This window comes from Amblyomma maculatum, chromosome 5 (genome assembly GCF_055883805.1).
Source record: "Amblyomma maculatum isolate TAMU_Amacu chromosome 5, ASM5588380v1, whole genome shotgun sequence".
Classification (NCBI taxonomy): Eukaryota; Metazoa; Arthropoda; class Arachnida; order Ixodida; family Ixodidae; genus Amblyomma; species Amblyomma maculatum.
In genome coordinates, this window is record NC_139348.1 from 137,843,142 (window position 1) to 137,864,132 (window position 20,991).

Here is a 20,991-nt window from a genome sequence, read left to right on the forward strand (position 1 = left end):
CATTTATACTAAACAGATGCTAGCGTCACCTACCAAAATTTGTCACACAACTTTTGCGTTATAAAGCAAGTAGTTTAAAAAAAGAAGCTTATTTTATTGGCCCAGAGGTAGCGCAACAACTTCTAAAATACATTTTTAAGCCTTTGAACTAAGGTGCTCAACAGCTTTCGCAGCTTCCATGCTTATTCCTCTATCTGTCAGAAAAATGCTATGCTGCATGTGAATGGGTTTGGGTTGTGAAGTGTGCTGTCGAAGCTCCGTCGGCGCATTGCTTCTTGATTCGTTAATGGTGCTCTTCGAATTTGTGTAAGCGATTCATTGAACAGCTTTCCAAGATGACGACCTCGCTTGAGCAATTTGTCGTGAACGTCCAGAACATGTCCTCCAGCGGTAAGTCAATACAGTCTCGTTTGCGCCGACTGTGCTTTTCCTTTGGGGCGGATGCTTGTGGACCGATATTTATCCTGCGAGATGACTTCTCAGCGTACACGATTTGCCGGTTTTCTGCCATTTCAGGGAGTTTCTCCCAATTGTACACATTCATAAGCAAGAGCACCGAGATGCTTGTGCGGAACGCGTCACATTTGGAAGACGTCTTGGCGACGTTGGACCTTCAGAAGCATTCGTTAGGAGTTCTGGCAATTCTGTAAGTAACGCTGCTCGGTTGCCTGGGTGGGAACGATGCTAATTAACTGAACGACACTTCTTGCTTGCAGGTGCGTCAAGTTTAGTGTAACCAATGCCGCCGACTTCGACGTGCTTTATGCCCAAGTCCAAGAGTTCATCCTAGGCTGTAACGGCGAACAAGTCCGGTGCGCGACAGACACGTGTAAGTTTGCTGCAGTGCATGTTAGGACAGTGGAGCTGCTGAGTGGACGCGCAACCTCACTGGATAACTTCGTTTCAGTTGCGGAGCTATGTCATCTTCTTACACAGGCCCTCGTTGAGAGGCAACAGGTAAGCGTCCTAGCTTCTGATACCGTCCCAGTACACGCTGCATTGATGCGCGACAAGTTACTGTGCTCGCTTGTGCAGCCCATGCGTGGGATTCACCTCCTCACCAGCGCCATCATCAAGATACAGCTGCTTCCCTCGCAGCTGACATCGATCCATGCCGACCTCTGCCAGGTAAGTGGCGCGTGGTGCAGCTGATGCCGGTACAACTTTTGTACCCGCAGATTGTGCATGTGGCTGTAACATGAAAGGGAGCACCTAATATTAGCACGAGGAATAAATGTTTCCGTGTTTATTTGTCCAAAGAAAGCCTGTCTAGAAAAAAAGAAAGTATGGACTTATCACTAAGAATAATATATGTTTGAATATTTGTAATGTTCCCTTTCATGTTGACATCACTGTGTTTCTCAGTAAATCCTTCTGTGGCCATGTGCAGTTGATATGTTAGCCTCCTATCTGTGAATGGGCAGAGTTACCTTCCTTGCATTTATTTGAAAGATGTAGTTTGATTTGTAATTCATCCTTTGCATCAGATTTTTCCATTGTAGTGGTGGTGTGATACGGTGGTGGCGTGCATAAAACGCGCAGCTTAACTTGCACAAGCTACCATGATGGTGAACCATGTAACTTCCACGGTGTAGTCGGGAATATGTGAAGACAAGTAGGTTACAAAAATATGCAACTTCTCGCGGCACTTCTAGTTTGCTGTCATGGCAGCTGCTATGCTGTTGGTGCAAACTATTGTCATCATGTAACCAGACACCAAGTTGCATATTGCAGTGTAGCGCACTTAGCAGTATGTATTAAATTGGGCTGAAACCTTGCTCTGCAACAAAAGAATGTTTTGAGGAGACCATATTAAAAGCTATCGAAACAGCTTGAAGAGCCCTGTGGCTAAGGCCAAACAAATACCTAAATGCATGCGTTTATGAGTGAAACTAATTGCACCGAAAGGCAGTCATAAAGGGGAAAACAAGGCATCATAGCATACCATTCTCTTGGTGAAACTGTGTATATATCGGGGTATTGTAGTTAATAAAAAAATTACTATTGGGGTCCCATAATTCGTTAAGCATTTCGTGGCATTCCATGGTTCTACATAGGGTATGTTATAAAAGCAAGGGAGTGGGGCTGTAACCTTGCTGTACTAGTTATAGCTGCATTATATTTTATTAACAAGAGTTTATATAGGCATCCTGGTTTGGAATTTTAATCTGCTAGATAGCCTGTTATGAATTTAATGAATTCATTAAATATGTTGCTTTTATATGAGCTGCATAATTATAGGGAAATTTGCTATATCTTGTTGCTTGGGCTGCAATATAAATATTAGAAGGAACAACTTACTTGAAAACTTGCGTTATTTGTATTGCAATATGCTGTCATAATTTTCATTCAGGGCTTGAATCTGTATATGCTAGGTGCAGGTAATCCCAGTGACATTTTAGGTTTCTAACCCTCCCTTTCTTGTTTCTCACTTTTGGCAGCTGTGCCTTCTTGCGAAGTGTCTGAAGCCAGCTCTTCAGTTCCTGGATATTGATATCACTGACATAAGTCGAGAGGTAGGTTCATCACCATGTTGCTCAAACGCATGCTTCCATTATTGCATAATTATTTATTGTTTAGCGAAATGTTCGGTAACAGCGCTTAAAAACTTGCTGAATCTTTCCACAGAATGACCAGTATGATGCAAAGCATTTCCTGCTGTACTACTACTATGGAGGGATGATCTACGCTGCCCTAAAGAACTATGAACGAGCACTGTACTTCTTTGAAGTGGTATGTACAGTAACAGAATTGACTAGTACTGGCTGTAGGCTTTCTTAGAACAGCTAAGTGTTACGAGTAAGAAAGATGCACCAAAAAGAAGAGGAGAGGAAATGCAGGACACCTTGCTGTGTAATGTGTCTGTTCTTAATCCCATGTTCTGCGTTCTTACGAATGGTAGAACATATTTTTGGTAGCAAAGATGGAATTCGAATTCAAGCGAGTTAAAAGGCAGGCATGAAACCACATGTACATGGTCAGACCGGAAAGGGAGTTCCATTTTATTCATAAAGGGGTGATCTAGACAGTTCAAGTCCGTAAGAATAGATTCATAGGACAGTAAATGTCACAGGAATTTTTGCTCATGACTTTTATTAACTATGCATGACCGATATTACTAAGTTCAATACCAGAACACTGTAGATCAAACATTTGCACTGGTATGTGGCTTACATTAATTACTGGCAGCTTGCATTATCTGTACATCCTTTCGTGCATTGTAATTTTTTTTTCTTACATTCATTCACTTAATTATTTCACATGGTGGCTTTTGTATAATTTTTAATTCAAAATTTGTTCTGCAGTTATCTTTGTTCCATGCGGTAGTATCCCTTTGTCTGTAAGCGACACGTGGAATGAATTCATCCTTTTTCCATTCCCAGTAAAAATTGATTGATTAGCTCATTGTGTGGTATTTGCTTGCCAGCAAAAGCTTTCTTAAAGCTCTGTTTTCTTTGATTTTACCCTCTTAGAACAGCTCTCAATGCATGTCAACTTTGGGTTTTGCTCATTAATTCTTTAAAAAAAATACTGCTAAATCTAACATGTTTTTGTCGTCATTTATTATGCCGTTAAAGGCCTTGGGTGGGGTATTACATAATGGAGAGCAGGTGCAGAATGAAAAGAACAGGATGGCTACACAGTGTGAAAGAGAACTGAACAGGGGTTGAAGGGGAGTCTCAATTCGCAAGCCAAGCCAATGTTTCGACAGGGGACTTATCATCCCAGATGAAGACAAGCCCCCTTGTCAAAACGTTGGCCTGGCTTGCAAACTGAGGCTTCCATTCTACCCTTGTGCAGTTCTCGTTCATAATAGGGAGAGGATACGCATAATAATAACACAAATATCGCTTTTCGGGGAAAGCGAAAAGCCAAGCGCCCGTGTGCTGTACAATTTCAGTGCACGTTAAAGAACCCCAGGTGGTCGAAATTTTCGGAGTCCTCCACTACGGCGTCTCTCATAGCCTGAGTCGCTTTGGGACGGTAAACCCCTCAAACCAAATCAATAACACAAATATTGATGGCCAAAACAGAAGCAGTAAACAGTCAAAAGGTTAAACTACAAGGTCACAGTTCAAGCTAGAAAAACAGTATCATGAAAAGAAAGAGGAAGCAACAATTTATGGTGCAGGATTTCTTCTGAGGCATTCTTTGAACCTAACGGGATTACATTCGATGACATGTTTGGGAAGCTGGTTCCACTCTTGAGTCGCGACTAGTTAGAAATACTTGTTTAAAGCGTTAGTAGATCCGCGTAAGCACTGGATGCTCATGGAGTTGAACAAACGAGGTAATGTGTGCGTTGGTGGTATCGGAAGTGAAGCACGCATATTGGGGAAGTTGTAAAGTTTATGGAACAGGCATGGGAACAGACTTTGTTCATTTATCAAAATGTCATCGGTATAATAATAGCCTCAGGCTTCAAGCACTTTGGTGCTCACTGGTCAGGGTGCTCTGCTGCTTAGGAAGAGGGTCTGATGCTCTATCCCAGCGACAGTGTTTCCATGCAAAAATGCAAAAGAAAAAAAAAAGGGGTTCCTATGTATTCTGCCATGTTTGTATACCTTGGGTGGTCTAAACAAATCTCGAGCCCACTGCTACCTCATAACCCATGTGCAACTTCAGGACACTTAAATGAAACTCCGCAGTTAACTTTTATTTTTTATTTGGCCTCTTCTAAAATGTTTGCAGTCAGTACATCTATAGTGCAGGTGCTTACACAATTCAGTTATTTCCTGAAAGATGGGCACTTTATGATATTGCTTTGAACAGCGATCGCAGCTTTTAAAGAAGTGTGGAAACATTTGAGAGGGCCTGTCAGAATTTTAGTGGTGCTCCATTTCCAGGCTATCACGACCACCAGCATGGCGGTAAGCCACATCATGCTTGAGGCATACAAGAAGTACATCCTCCTGGCCCTGATTCTATATGGAAAGGCAAGTTCTTCTCCATTTCAAGAATTTTTTAAGAATTTATTTCAAAAATTTTTTTTAAAGCCCCAATTCCCCGTACTTGCTTTGACATACTTCAGGGATGAACTTAAAGGGAGGGTGGAGAGGGATATTTGTTGTGCATGTCGTCGTCCCACTCGTCACTTGGATGGCTAGACAACGGCTGTGTCAGTGCCGCCTTTATGGGTACTGTTGAGTATTGACAACAGTATTGGCAACAGTGGCAATGTCAGATGGATTTTCGCGTAATCAGGCTAGTAAGGCTTTAGCCTCAAAAAAGTCGCTTGTTGTTCCTTTCTTGTGGACTCACACAGGTGCCTACTTTGCCAAAGTACACATCTCAGGTGGTCACCAGGTTTATCAGGGTAAGAAGCGCTGCATTGTCTTCCCTCTGCATGCATTCTAGAGCAAGCAAGCATGCCAAACTAATCAGTGTTAATGTTGTGAGATATAACTATGGAACCAGAAGGCTGGTAATAAATGGAAAGCACGAGCATTGAATCTGATGCTCCGTTTTAGTCACTCAACTTCTGGAGCATTGCTCGGGGAGTACAGGAAGAAAATGATGTTCTTCTGAAAAATTGAGGAAAAATAATTGCACCATGTGTGTTAAACAAATATATGTGCCTAGTTTTGTTTGGATGTGTTTTTTTTTTCTTTTCCCTGCAATGATGCGTTAGAAATCGGAATACTACGTGGATCGTCTTGTAGTAGTATTCCGCTGTGACCACTACATAATTGATAACGGAACTTTTTCTTTATGCTGTTTCGGTTATGTCGGTCAAATGATGTTTCAATCCTGCCTGCTCTGTCTCTGTACTGTTGCAAAAATAAACTTGGCTTGTTCCGATTTTGCTACCACAGCCATTAAGCCAGCCGTACTTGGACCTGGCTTCGGCTTATACATCCAACAATCCAGATGAAGTCAGGTCTGTTGTTGCCAAGCATGCGGAGACGTTTTCTCGGGTGAGACGGCTTGTTTGGTACACTCATCTTACTCACTGTAGAGCTAAATCTCGCGCAGCTACAAGAACAGCTCTCGCATTACTGTAACGTTGAAGCCCATTGCATATGTTTGCTGACATGCCGTGGTTTCACGATGTAGAAATTGCACCACTGAGGTACCTAATTCTTTGCTAGCGCAATTCAACCTAATAAAGAGCCGATTTTCACTGGCGTGCATGTCTGTCCGTTTGTTGCCTACGGCATTGTCACCATCACGTGACAATAATTTGCGGACAAGTCAGCGTGCGGCATGTCTTTCTCTCGTGTTGCTGGGTTTACTGTCTCTTAGGCAAGCATTCATTGTTTCGCCATCACATTGGCAGAATGGTGGCTTACTCTTTGTTTTTTATTTTTGGCCTTTTGCCCATGTACTTTTCTCGTTCTTTTTCAGGATAACAACACAGGTCTCACGAAACAGTGCTTGGCGTTTCTTTACAAGAAAAACATCCAAAGGCTAACCAAGGTTTCACTCTCTCTCTCTTGTTTCTTCAGTTTGAAGAAATTGAAGTTAGCTGTGAAATTTTTTTGGTGGACTGTCACTGCAGCATTTATTGTGAGAATCCTGGTTGAATGTATAGCATTGTAACACACTAAAGTTTTTCACTGTAGTTTTTGTTGAACTGTCACTGAGATTTTTTTTTTCCCTGGGGTACCACTGCTTAACTTAAGCGCTTGATGGAATGAGTCTAAAATGCACTTGTTGGTATGTGCACAAAGTATTGACACCAGGTTGCTAATATTCAAGTTTAATGCCTCGCATTCTTTTTCATTTGTGGCCTTTGACAGAAGGCTTCAATTATCAGCACAAGCTTGAAACTCCATTACATAAAAGCTGCCAATATCTTTGTTGGCATTTTATTGGCATTCACAGAGCATTACTGAAACTGTGAAAACAGGTTTCTTACAATAGTGAAACTGGGAACAGCTGGTGACATGCGCTGTCTTTGTTCTCTGAGAAGCATGATGGACTGTTATTAACATAACCAACAATTGTGGTTTTCTGCTATGGTAGACTGTGCTTGGCATGAGCTAAAGCCGATTGACACTTGCGACTCGTAGAGGTTGTGTGACCAATTTGGTCGAAAAGAGACATTCGCAGGCCATTCGAGCATTGCTCGATTTTCCAGCATTGCGGTTGCTGGTCACAAACCGGTAACCAATCAGCAGCACCGATGAAGTGAATGGAAGTTAGTTTTACATCCAACTTCTTGTTGCTGGTCAACAATCAAGATCGACTAGTCTTGTTCTGAAAAGAGAAATTCGGGAAAGTGACCAGCGCATGTACGAGCTTGGCGGCTCCCCAGCTACATATAACAGCTGGTCACACATGCTTCACAACTCGCAAGTGTGAATGAGTCTTTAGAAACAGTTTAATTGTCCACATTATACAAGGCTCTTAATTGGAGCATGCAAAAGTGTTTCACAATTTCTTTCCCTGTCTTTTTGCGCAGACGTTCCTGACACTGTCTCTGACAGACATGGCCAGCAGGGTACAACTGTCCGGTACAGGAGACGCGGAGAGGCACATACTGAACATGGCAAGTTTGGTCTCGTTTTTATTTCATCACACTGTGGTGGGAGCAAGAGACGACATGTTGCGTGTTTATGGCATCTGGTCACTTAATGCATTAACTACTGGAGAGTCAGTAGTTGGCCTTGCAGTTGATTTTGCAGTGTTAACTCATTGCTTTTCCCCCCAGTATTACAGCGTCGCCCTCAGTCAGCAATTCACACAGTTGCAAGACGTTGCAAGGTTCTCTACGGGGCTGCGGCTTCGCTCTCAGAGCCCAATGCCACCCGCTAGCTCGGACCATATTGGTGCCCCCAATGAACAACACGAAAACCAACGACCAAAGGGTTAACCGTTTGTTAGAGAGGTTGTCCGTCAGCCTTCCTCGGCCGCACGCGCGATCGTGCACCTGATTAGTTCGTCGGCGTCGTGAACGCGTCCGCCCCCTTCGCTCATCCGGTCTGCACTCACTTCTAGGTGCACGCACACGCGCACTCACTGCCGTCCGCCACCACCATACCCAGCCAGCCCAGCACGCGCCACTGCCGGAGCAGGTTAGAGAGCGGGGGGAGGAGGCTGGCCACGTGATCTGGAGAGGAGAGGCCGCGCACTTCTCCACTTCTCCCTCGCTGCTGCGGCCTAGCCAGGAGGGAAAGTGCAAGAGAGAACCGGTGATGTTGTATGCCTTCCCACAACGTACTCCAAGCTTCTCATAGGAGAATTCAACAGACTTGAAGGTTAAGTTTAAACTTGCACAATGTAAAACGTTCTGTGCAAACAACCGCTCTGATGAATGTCTATGAAATGCTATGGAGAAACCTGGCCCTTCAGATTTCAAAGCGTTAAAGTGGCACTAGGGATAGCAAGCAAAAGCATTGCCGGGGATGCTTGGAACTTTTTGAGAATATGAGTGCCTAGCTGGACGTTCTGTTGATCTGCTCTCATTGGGCCACTGTCTCAGCTTCATCTACAGCCGCTTCCTCCCGTCAACAGTTACGACGAGTGGCATTTCCAGCTGATCTAGCCTCTTCCACCGTGGCTTGCTGTACGCACCAGAACGTTCATTAGCATGCGGCTGCCATAAGCTAGCTTCAAACATATCTTGCTTATTTAGGTTTGTCTGTATTAATATTTAACCAATTTGTTTTAAGCCATGAATTAACTCTCTGTAGCTGCTCTGATTTTATCTTCGATCTTGTTTAAACTGTCGGCAACAAAGATTCGTGTTGTATCATCTACATGCATTAAAGCTTCGGAGTACTGTAAAAGCTCATTAATTCGAGCTTCACGGAATTGGAAAAAAAGTTTGAAGTATTGAATGGCCTCGAAAAAGACTGGCAAAAACCTCTTGCATTACTGTAAACTTATTTGGTGAAAAATTGGGCTACGGTCGCTTACTCTTTAGCTGAGAATAGCACAGCTGTAATTATTTTTCACGTTCCTGTCAATGCTTAATCATGTGCACGCTGTCGGGAGCATCAAAGCGCAACTGCTCGAAAATGGAAAGGGCCTCCCCGGCATCCTTTACGGTGCAATGGGCGCAGTAGTGGTGGCGCCCACTTACAAGCAGCTTGTGTCGTGTGTGAGGCTTCACCGCACGAAGTGCCGAACGGAACTTGACAAGTGCACATTTCCAGAGCAACAGAAGAACCGCTCGTAAAATGTCCACTGTTGCGAATGAGCATCCGAAACATCACACAACTGCGATCGGTCAGCTGCCTGATGCTCGGCCGATAGCCGCCGTTCACTGCCCTGGACAGAGAACATTGATAATAATAGTTTTTCGCTCTTGCTGGAGGCTGGCGCGAATGGCGCTAAGCTCATAAAACCGGAACTGAAACTAAGCAATCTGCCTATTATTTGAGACGAGGCCGTTGATGTTTCGTCACATTTACTGTTGTGCGTACGTTGGAGATGAGTGGTCAGCTCTATAACATGCAGTTTTGGTTTGAGGAGTGCTATTTTGAAGATTGCTTTCAATGCCAGTCATACGTGCACGTGGGCTAACCAGTGTGAGATCCTTGGCGCCTGTCTGACGACATATCCTTACAGGGGTGTTGGCTGCGACCATGCTGTTAGTAAGACATCTGTATATTTCCGTATCAACAGCGGTTGAATTAACGAGCACTTATTTGCAAGTCTTGGGGGTCACTCGGAACAGAGAGCAGGCAGCCGTCATTGCAGCCGCCAAGCCTTACCCTTCGGCGCTGCTGGCCCCAGACATGGCAGTGGTTCGGTTTTATCCATCCTTCCATGTCTTAGCCTGGCCTTGTCTTCTCTGCCATTTTATGAGGTGCACAGCTTGTTAACTGTGCTGCAGTATTGCGGGGGTTTTTCTTTGGCCATATGCTGGCCAGGCACGGCGGCACATAGTTCGAATTATCTGTGGTGGAACTGACTTGCGTTCGAATTAACGGGCTTTTTTTATACATAGACTTCTATTGAGCTTGACTGGGCCGAGCAGTGGAGTTAGAATTATTCGAAAATTGTTAGCGAGGTTCGAATTCCCCACCATGATGGTGCAGTGGTTAAGGCGCTTTTAGCTAGTACTGTGCCCAGGGATGCAAGATCGAATCCCGGCTGTGGCGGTCGCTTTTCGATGGAGGCGAAAAGCAAGGTATCAGTCTGCTGTGCGATGTCAGTGCACATTAAAGAACCCCAGATGGTGAAAATTTCCGGAGCCTTCTACTACGGCGTCTCTCATAGCCTGAGTCGCTTTGGGACGTTAAACGCCACAAACCAAAACCAACTGACTGAGGTTTGTATTAACGAGCTTTCGCGGTATAATATTGTTATGAGTAACGTTTTAATATTGTTTGAGAAATGAGCGTCGGGTATGTGATGAACATGTGCCTCACACCTCTCACCAAGATGTTATCGTAACATGTAGAAAACTGTCAAAAGTAAAATATGTTTCTGAAAACATTGATTTCACAACACGTGCAGACATTCTCGTGACAGACTGATAACTATCCTGTGAGTTCATTTTATTCATCAGAAATCATTAGGGACGAAGCTTTCCTCGCATCGTGTGTAGGTTGAACTGGGGAGCTTTTTTATTACCTCTGATGTCACAGGGCTGAAGTGTCAGTTTGAGCAAAGTGGAAGTTTGAATCAACAAGATTCCGCTGCACTGTAGAGATCCTGCAGACCATTTTGCATGTTGCCATGTGTGATGTGCTTTTTGTAGCAAAAGGAACTCTGTTTTTATCTTACATATAAAAACCCTGGGCTTGTTTCTTTTCTTTTTTTTTTTGCTCTCTGCCGCATCGCAGAGAGCAAAATCTTACTGTCATCTTTTAGCTTGTGCATTGTTGTGAACTTTTCTTGTGCCAGAGTGTTGATTGTGGTGTTCTTGCTTGCTATTTTCGTGTAGTGTGAAAATAAGGTAAAGGTCTAAAACAACAAAATAGCACCTGTTTACTCTCCTTTGCGTAGGCTCTGTTTTGAGACGAGATGATAATAGTAACTAACCTCGGCAGCATATTGTACTTTACCCGAACTGAACACTTGTAAAGTGGTTAGGAATCATATTCAAAGCGCAACACGGCAAAGACAACACAATAAAAGATAATGCAGCATCTTGTAATATCCTATTTGCTTTATTACCAGCTTGACTCGACGAGGTATTAGTGCACTGGCCTTCGCCTTCTCCAGGCCACATAAGGCCAGAGTGGGACCAAGTAAACTTCCCTGATGCCATCTTGGCTCGGCCTGCAAGTCCCCGTACTTGGATGTTCACTTAAGGTGTCATTATAAGCATGTCTTATTCCGCAGGTGCATTTATGTGCGTGTATTTTCTCTGCTGTCTGCATAGATTGAGGACGAGGAGATCTTTGCATCCATCAACCAGAAAGATGGCATGGTGGTGTTCGTTGACAACCCAGAGAAATACAACACACCAGTCATGTTCAAGAGGCTCGAAGAAGAGGTACAGTGCTCATACTGTGATGATATCCACCGAAGCTCTTACCTAGTTGGTTTATCTAGGCTATTCCTTGCCTTTGACCATATATGTACTGTAAGGTTGATCCTTGCTGTGTGTTATTTTTCTAAATTAGTACATGTTTTTTTCACTTCAAAGTTTTCTCTCCATAACTTTTTCTTTTCACGTCCGTATGGTCGGTTCAGTGTGCTGTTTGCTGAACAGCTTTTTTTATTTTTCACGTCAAAGTTTAGTGCCATTTTTACAGTGCATCATTAGTGTATTGACTTTTATTATTATTTTGTGTAAACCATGGTGGCTTTCGTTATGTAATTCTTTACCTCTTCGTTTCCTCGTATTGTTCATGTGGCTCTACATCTGTTCTTGATTGTCATATATTATTTGCAGTCTAAAAAAATCTTATTAATTCTGCCCAGCAATTGGCACAGTGACAGCCCTTCTGTTTGCCAAGTTTAAGAGATTCCATTCCTGGAGGGTTTGATTGTGGGGGCAGTGTAAAAGTCTCCCATTGAACACTCATATGGTGTGTGCAATGCAGATTCATAAAAGGGCAGAACAATAATTAATCTGCCTTGCATTTAAACTAACTTCTCTTTTGTCTCGTTTTTGTCATCCTCTTTTTTACCTGTGGCGACATTTTCAGATGCGCAAGTTTATTCAGCTCAACGACAAGTTGAAACAGATGGACCAGGACATAGCCACAGATCCCAAGTATATTCAAAAGGTAGAGGCAGTGTTTGCTTGCATAATAAGCACGCCATTTGTTGTCACATGAGCAAGCTTGTCGGCGATAGCTGGTGGGTAATACACTGGAGGGCTTGTTTCATTAAGAACCAGTGTGCAGCATGCAAAATGTTTCTTTTAGTGAAAATGCCATAATAGGAGCAAAACCTTTTGTTAACTAACTTAACTTGCTTACTTAGCTTACTTAACTGACTTTCTAACTTAGCTTTCAGAATACCGCAGATTGGTATCAACCAACAGGAGAGAGGCTCAGTTTAGATATGACGCTTATCAGCAGGTCACCTTCCTCCAATCAGCTGAGTGTTTTATAAGTACGTAGATTTAAAAAAAAAAGTAGGCCTTTCTAGATTAAAAAAGAGAGCATTTGAGCGAGCATGGAGACCTCAGCAAATATGGTGCTGTCGCGAAGCAAATGGATCGCGAAAAAATTAATAACTTCCATCCTGAAGGTACCTTGAAGCCCCGTGTATAGTGACTACATAAGAAATGTCTGTTTAGGAGAGTGTGCGGGAAGCTGCACTGATGGTTAGGTGTAGAATCAAACTGCTTTCATTTGTGCATGGCAAATTGTCTTCACAAGCAAGCCTGGTGACAACATACAAGGAGTGGTAAAAGATATGCCTAGTAGGGAGAAGTTTATTGGCCGGCTTCCTTTATATTTGTAGTCGAAAGTGACTACAAATACCAGAATATAATGAAACAAAGCTTATATTTGAAATCTTTATTCTATGAAAAAGAAAAGAAAAAAATTAGAAATTGTAATGCTACAAGTGTACAAGGTATTAGGAGAGGACTTTGTAATGTATTGGACATCGCTCTTAGTGACTGGTTTATTAATGGGGAACAAGGCTCATGAAGAGCCAAAAATTGAAGGAAAAAAAAAAAAAAAGCGACTTCGAAAATTACATTTTGCAAACAAATTTTGCAATGGTTTGCTTGTTCACAAGAAGGACATCTTTGCATTTAGAGCAGATAAAGGTGTAATTCTTTGCATTTAGAGCAGATAAAGGTGTAATTTTTATTGTGCATGCTCCTAGGTGATTAAACTATACAATGTTGGGAACAGATTTCTCAATTTATGCTTGGTAATTTTTTTGCATGCCCTACTTTAAATGACCCGTCGACCACTTTTTCCCACATCAAACTTCAGCAAGGTGTAAAATGTAATTCCTACATTGTATTCCTTAATCATAGTAATAGTTTTATGATTGGTGGATTATTCTCTGTTGCTTCTATAAACAAAGGAGCAAAAATGTCAAATAATTTGAAAACTAATTGCCATATCAGAAAAGTAATAATTACATATGTAGTGTGGTAATCTTAGTTTCAGGTTGGACGGGAACGTACCCAGCACCTCCACCAATTGTAGGGGTGTATTTATTCAGCTGACGCAGATCGATTCAGCTGCTTAGGATGAACTCTCAGCGGAGCGACAGGCGTACCGAACCACGAAGACAACGACCAACTTCTTCGTTCTCGAGAGCGCTAGCACGTGACGCATGTCAGTGGCTATAGCGATGAAGATTACCACACTACAGTACAAAGCCTACACGCGCCTACTTCTGCAATTTTACTGGCGTGGAATGCACCGCATTGTGCGAAATTTCGTGCGCGCTTGCGAATCTTGTCAACGCCGAAAAACTCCTCAGAAGTCCCCTGTTTCATTGCAACCGTTACCCTGTCCTGCTCGTCCGTTTGACCGCGTTGGCATAGATCTCTATGGCCCTCTTCCTACTACTGGCGCTGGAAACCGGTGGATTATCGTGGCAGTAGACCATCTTACTCGCTACACTGAAACATCACCGTTACCCTCTGCCTCCGCAAGAGATGTTGCTTTGTTTCTTCGCCACGAGACTTCGAAGGAGCTACTCAGTGACCGCAGACGCGTTTTCTTGTCCGATGCTCTTGAGGCCCTACTGAAAGAATGCCGCATCATTCATCGCACCGCTACTTCTTGCCAACCTCAGACGAATGGCCTTACAGAACGCAACCGCACTCTGAGTAACATGCTGGCCATGTACGTCAACGGCGCTCATTCCAACTGGGACCAGGTTCTTCCCTTCGTAACCTATGCGTACAACACTGCGATACAGACCACCACTGGATTCTCTCCCTTTCTTTTTTACGGGTGCGAGCCAACCTGCACAATGGACGCGCTTTTTCCCTACCGCCCTGATGTCTCTGAATCGACGCCACTCTCGGACGCCGCCCAGTACGCAGAAGAATGCCGTCAGCTCTCTCGTTCGCTTACAAAGGAAAACCAGTGGCAACAAAAACACCATCGTGACACTGGCGAGACGCCTTCATATGCACCCAACTCCCTGGTGTGGCTCTGGGTTCCTGCCACAACCGCCCGCCGTTCAAAGAAGCTTCTGGCTCGGTATCACGGTCCATACCGAGTCCTTCGAAAAACATCTCCTATCAACTACGTAGTTGAGCCCGTTACGCCCTCTACGGACTTGCGTCGCCGCGGACGCGAAACAGTTCATGTGGACCGAATCAAGCCCTACTACGATCTGTCTGTCCTTTCGGCTCCATGAGTCACAAGGATGGCTCCTTCTCTACCTGGGGGAAACTGTAGTGTGGTAATCTTCATCGTTATGTGTCGCGTGCTGGCGCTCTTGAGAACGAAGAAGTTGGTCGTTGTCTTTGTGATTCGATACGCCTGACGCTCCGCTGCGAGTTCATCCTGAGCAGCTGAATCTATCTGCGTCGAACTGAATAAACACACCCCTACACATATTTGAAATCGGTACCAAAAAAAAAAAGAACATGTTGAGACTGCATTTTCATTGCATTTAGCTTGAAAATAGAGAAAGTCTTTTGAGAGCCCTGTCCCCCCTTAAAGATTTTGCCTCCAACCAACTTGCTCCAGTGCCTTTTAAGGCGAAAGCCCTTTATGGCTCATGACTCTCCAGCGTGTCTGTATGTACGTCCGCGGCAGCTGTCATCGTCGAAAGTATTAGGATGGTTTCAGTACTGATTGTTAATTAATGTAATTAGTTAATTAGTCAGTGATTAGTTAGTTAATAATTAGTTAATTACTAAGGTTTGAGACATCTTAAACGGACACTGCACATGCACAGTGTTCTCGAGCGCAAACTTCAACCGACGCCTGGTAGCCATCACAACTGTGCACGCGCAGTGACGTCACAATTGTGCAATGTACTTTTGCCTCTACGCACTTTAGATCGTCAATGTGCCCCTGAATTTTTTTTCGCATTTTTTGCAGTGTTCGGGGCAGCAAGAAGATGACCAGCCCGGTAGCTCGGTTGGAAGCAGCAAGCTGCCGACGTTCTCTATGTGAATGCCTTGAAGTACTTTGTGCTACATCCAGTTTGTTTGTCTCGCTGCTGCGGTTTTTTATTTGGATGTTGTGCACAGCTAATGTAATGGTGTATGCATGTGTGTGCGTGCGCGTGTGTGTGAAGAGCCGCGTTGTTCGAGGAAAAGATTCGCACAGGCAAGCCTTTGGCCATCGCTTCCTCTTTTGAACAAGAAATAAAAAGTAAGGCTACGAATCTGACCTTTTCAGATTTTGTGTCTTCTGCATGTTGGCATAAATGTCTTAGTTGCTTATAGTGAATGCTGTTAAGTTCACTTGAAGCTTGTATGCATTACGTGATTCTAATACTAAACCGTTTTCCCAGCTTGAACTACAGCTATTATAGCCGACATAGATGTTTTCTGAATGTGATTGGAGCTGGAAAACAAGTTACATTGACTTTCTACTTAATGCTCATGCAGATAAGAAATTCTAACCTAAAGCTTTCACTGTGTTCTGCATAAAAACGATAGCTAGGGGGCGATCATTTGGATAGGTACAGAGAAAGTGCAAAAAGCAGACTACTTTTTGAATCTGCTTATATAGTTATGAGCACATTGAAGGTGCTTCACACTTTGCAGCTTTGGCTCTCCCCTACCCCCCCCGGCATTATTATGTACACATGGTGCCATCTAATGGCAGTATTTTCGTCTATTACAAGCGATTCTTAGTTCTGCCGTTATGCTTGGTCTATCTTCATCTTGTCGAATCATGCTTAACCCAAATGTCATGAGTAATTGTTCACTTTAGTCATTATCATGCTTATCTACCAGTCATCTGCTGTTATCACTTTTATCTCCTCTGCTTTCCTTATGCAGGGATTACGTAACGATGCTGGAGAGAAATGCTGATGTTTTCAGCACTGCTAATGCTTCCACATTAAAATGTGGTCGCTGGTTCCGTGGAATTTTGCATGCCGCGTGTCATCAGCCTGATTAGGTTATCATCGTCATCTTCAGTGTCACTTTCAGATTACTTTTCAGCACAGGTGGCGCTTTCATCAGTTACAATATAGGGCTGTCCACTACTGTGATCAATTTCTTCGTGCGCCGATTGATCCCATCACGCCAGGTGTGCGCGCTGTGGGCCAATACCTGGCACTGCCTTGTGCCCTCAAGGTGGTCTGCACATACGCAAAGGAGATTGTGGTAACATATTTAGCCCTGCTACAATACATTGTTGATTACGATGTGGTTGATGTGCTCCAATCTCTCGCTTCAGCCTTAGAAGTGCGACAGGTTTCCTCCAGGTGTTTTAGAAAGTTTAAAAATTGCAACAGGAGTACCATTCTAGCCGACATCATTAAGATTCGAACATTTGTTAAAGAAGTGCAACTTTCACGATTCTTAGTTTCACAGTGACAATTTCATTTGCAGCTTGATATTTTAAACCATTTTACAAGGATAATTAATGATTGAATGCACTGTTTTTATTTTTTACTGCAGCAGTGGAACAAATTGCTAAATATGAATGAAAGAAAAAAAAAACATCCAACAATGCATTTCTTTCGCTACAACCAGTCGTACTGCTCAAGCCAACTGGCACTCTGCAGATTGTCCTGTGTAGCAGTTTTCATATAGTTTGTCTGCATTTTCAGATTGTAACTCGACTGTATTCCTATTAACCTATTTGTAACCATTCTCCAACGTTGTCAGCTTTGGTGGCATCTGGTTAATTTGCTTGATTATCAGAAGGAACTTCGATTTCGGGCAAGGTTCTGGGGTGCTGCTAAAAAGATTGTGTCCAATGTGTTTGTATGTATCTTATTGAAGGGTGTTAAGTTGAATTCGCTTGGAAAACTTCAATTAACAAAAATGAATTTAATGACAACTATTTAAGATATGTGATACTCCTCTTCAAAGCGACGGAAGTCCTCGTCTGTGAATGCTGTAGGCTTGTCATCCTCCTCTATTGGTATGTCGACACTTGATCTGTGCATCATGGAGTGCAAGCCAGCCTGAAACATTGCATGAATGAGTTTAGCACACTTCATCCTTGGGAACTTTCTAGTCAGAAAAAAGAAAAAAAAAAAATCTTAAAGGTTACGCCCAAGATCGAGCGATGGCTGTACTATCATATATTTTTGTATTCTACCCATTAACGCCTTCTCAACGATACATAAAGCATAAAGTGTAGTCGCTTAATCGTGATTAGAAATTGAAATAAGACCCGCAGTACTACCTCTGGTGTTTGATGCCAAAGGAATAGGACTTTAGCTACACAGAAAAAAAAAAAAATGCCTTCATATGTCTTGGATTCATTGCAACCTCGAGAGATGTGAAGAGTCTAGCCACAGTGGAGGCACTGTGTTCTAGCTGTGTTGGCAGGTGGTATTGCCCTGTATGTTTCGTACGACTACTTTACAGAAAAAAATTGATTGAGACACTCTGGGAAAGCATCTAAACATAAAATCCCTGACTGACTGCTTACACTGGACAGCAATATTTTGGCTAGTGTACTTGTATGGGGCCATCATGCAAACACACTACAGCAACTTGGCATTGCCTTAAGATTGTAAACTACTGCAGTTGAATAGTGCTTGAACGAATATAATTTAAACGGAATATTCAGTTGTACAAACTTTATTCAATCCCCTCACTAACGCTTCATTGAAAGTTATGTAAGCGCCCTTCAATTTAACGAAGTTCAGTTATTGAACATCTAATTTCTACAAGCATTTTCGGCGGCATTATCCTGTGTCTTCCACCTCATACTGAGCAGTTGAACAAGCATAACACGCACTTTTTGTTGCATATTTTTACGTTGAGAACCAGTTTCATTACTGCATAACGAAAAATGGCAGTCACAAAGCTTACAACTGAATTGGCTGTAGCCTGTAGCCAGCCGAATCCATTGCTAGCTTTGCATGCTTGATTGGCTTCACAGTCATAGCAAGCCAGAGCCCCACTAAGCCTTTTAGCTTCAAGAAAGGCACACATATGCATGCTTGTTAACCATTATCTGCTGAAGCAATGATTTGCGTAGAGAAAATGAAGCCATTTGGTGCTCAGCAGACCACTGTACCAGACAAGGTTCGTGGGAGCTCGCACACAGTAACAGAGTTCAAGACCACTGCAATCCTAAGTTGAAATGTGCCGCAATAGGTTACTGCAATCGTTTGCAAATGAGCGTAGTGACAAATAAATAGGTTTAGATGTGATTTGAACACCTGATGTCTCTCTGAGCTAATGGAAACAAGCTTTCACGCACTTATTTCAGTCAAGTGAACTTTCACTTTAACAAACTTTTCCCTAAAGTCCCTTGAAGTTTGTTCAAATGAAGTTACACTGTACAACCAAGTGCGCTTATCATACAACCATAAGTCAGCGTCGTGTGGCAGAAGGGTGCACTGCGTCTCTCATAGCCTGACTCGCTTTGGGACGTTAAACCACCACAAACCACATGACTGTGTTTTCACGCACCTGCCACTCCTGTCAATTTGTAACAACCAACAGGTGTGTAGATCTTAAAGCACGCCACCCTGACTGGCCCATGTCGCACTTGCCAATTGTAGTGCTGCAAACAACTTGCGAAACACAGGATACAGTGTTCTGTAATTAGGCCCCAGTTTTGGACACTTCTGCCTGATTTCCTCTGTGACAAGTGATTTGACACCTTTAAAATGTTTCGTTAAAATTTTTTTTCTGTTTAGTCGAGAGTAAAATTTGACACCTCAGCCAAGACCAGCAAGGACTATGCACTTTCAGAATACATATGGACACTCCCTTTGCTTCATTCCATTTCTTGTCTCTGTTTTGACTACCTTAATACACATTTTTCCATAATTGCTGCTGATATATATGATGCTTGTCTGGGTAAATCTATGCACTGCTTTCACTACATGCAAGAGAAAAAGGCATTGAACATGGAAACGAGATTGAACAGCTTAGGAGTACAGATAAAGCAGACTGCAGAAGGTATCAATCACTTATGCTGTGGTTTGCGAACTGAATTATACCCATAAAGATTGCACCCAGTTACACTGTAACGGAAGAAAAGCATGTTCATCACCAGCCATAGTTAGCAATGCAGAATGTGCAGTTTGTGAGTCGGTCCACAGACTGTTAAGAGCAGGTTAAAATCTGGGATCTCTGAGAGGGGTCTGAGATCCCCTATGCTTGAAAACATAAGGACTGTATGAATACGAAGCAGGCAACCATTCTTGTCAGTGGTAATCGGAAGATTTTCTTGTTTCGAGAGTCTTGAACCCTTAACAAGTTTCCTAAAACCGAAGACAGAAAAATAACTATTTCTTTGCTTTGTATAAAACGATTTGCAAAACAGGCTACCAACCACTTTCTCCCTTTCCCTCTTTATTTTCATTTCCACCAGTGCTGGAATCACTAAAGAACCCCCTCCAATCGGAGCCAGACTTGTTAAGAGAAGGCAGTAGTCGAAATAACTAAGAGAACTTTCATCGTGATACATACCTTATTAATCACCCTACTGCAGGTTTGTGACAGCTTCTGAAGGGCCTTGACATTGTCTTCCATGTAGTCAGCCTCCTGTTCCCGCTTAAGTTCTTCTGCAATAAAATTTTATTTTGCGCTGCTTTTTAAATATTAGGAACTTTACACCACACACAAAATTCTAAGGGCGACCACGCGGCTATCTAAACGTTTTTGCGTCACACTGAGGCAAAGAATTTGAGAGATGCTTGTATGTATGTACAGTTTCAAAGCACTCTTTTTTTCTCACGAGCCACAAAGAATTTCTCAGGATTAGATAGCCGCCACTCTTTATTTTTCTTACGAGCCTCATGGCTCTTCTCTTTTAAGAAATTCTCTATGGTTTGTGACGCTCTCGCAGCACGTGACTCTAGTTTGGTTACACGGCAGAACCAGCCGAGACAGTACTCGTGTTCGTAGACTAGACAGCTGTCAAGACTCCAAACAAGAAAAACAAAAGCAATCGGCTTACCTATAATTGCTCGGGTGCGCTTCTCTTCGTTGGGTAATGCCTTCTTGCGAATTGCACCCTTGTGTTTCAAAGGCTGGTGCTTGGTTTTGTGAAGGTTAGATGCTGGCTGCGCGCGTCGGTCTCTGCATTTCTTCTTTGACTTCTGGTTCTCGCGAACTGCATTAAACAAAAAATCGCGTCAACATAATCCACAGTAAACCAACAACATCAAAATACTACACAACCGCTAGCGCAAGGCACCGTATGAAATCAAATGGGTCAGCGTACGGCACAGCACCGCGCAATTCACGTGGCAGTTTTAGCAGTCATCGAGCACACCTGTTGTGCCTTTACACGGCGCACTCACAACGCCAACATCATCTTATGTTTATAGTATAGTCTGACAATGTTATTCATAGTACTTACCTTCTTCCAAATCATTGAATAAGTTCAGAGCTCTCCGCACCAACGACGCTGACATCTTGACAACTGCGAAAGGATTGGATCGACGAATGGATTAGAGCACGATTGACAATCCTTGTGTTATCATCATGATTAATACTAGCAAAAACATGAGTACGTTGTCCTTATTTCTACGATTTGCATTTAT

General features: G+C 43.0%; 2 protein-coding genes across 2 annotated transcripts; one reads left to right on the forward strand and one right to left on the reverse strand.

Moving 5' to 3' along the window:
• Positions 1 to 178: 178 nt before the first annotated feature.
• CSN3 (COP9 signalosome subunit 3) lies at positions 179 to 15,683 on the forward strand. Its single transcript, XM_084604480.1, has 15 exons — positions 179 to 390; positions 517 to 646; positions 717 to 829; positions 908 to 957; positions 1,036 to 1,128; positions 2,442 to 2,516; positions 2,629 to 2,733; positions 4,848 to 4,937; positions 5,267 to 5,317; positions 5,817 to 5,918; positions 6,349 to 6,420; positions 7,409 to 7,495; positions 11,285 to 11,398; positions 12,057 to 12,137; positions 15,390 to 15,683. Exons 1-15 carry the CDS (start codon positions 336 to 338, stop codon positions 15,462 to 15,464), a joined length of 1,293 nt encoding a protein of 430 aa, XP_084460606.1. The 5' UTR covers positions 179 to 335; the 3' UTR covers positions 15,465 to 15,683.
• A 1,599-nt stretch (positions 15,684 to 17,282) lies between these two features.
• Positions 17,283 to 20,947, reverse strand: LOC146189705 (active regulator of SIRT1-like). Its single transcript, XM_084604481.1, has 4 exons — positions 20,808 to 20,947; positions 20,403 to 20,558; positions 19,913 to 20,007; positions 17,283 to 17,439 (listed from the first exon to the last, which is right to left on the reverse strand). The coding sequence occupies exons 1-4, from the start codon at positions 20,860 to 20,862 to the stop codon at positions 17,317 to 17,319; spliced, it is 429 nt and encodes a 142-aa protein (XP_084460607.1). The 5' UTR covers positions 20,863 to 20,947; the 3' UTR covers positions 17,283 to 17,316.
• Positions 20,948 to 20,991: the final 44 nt, after the last annotated feature.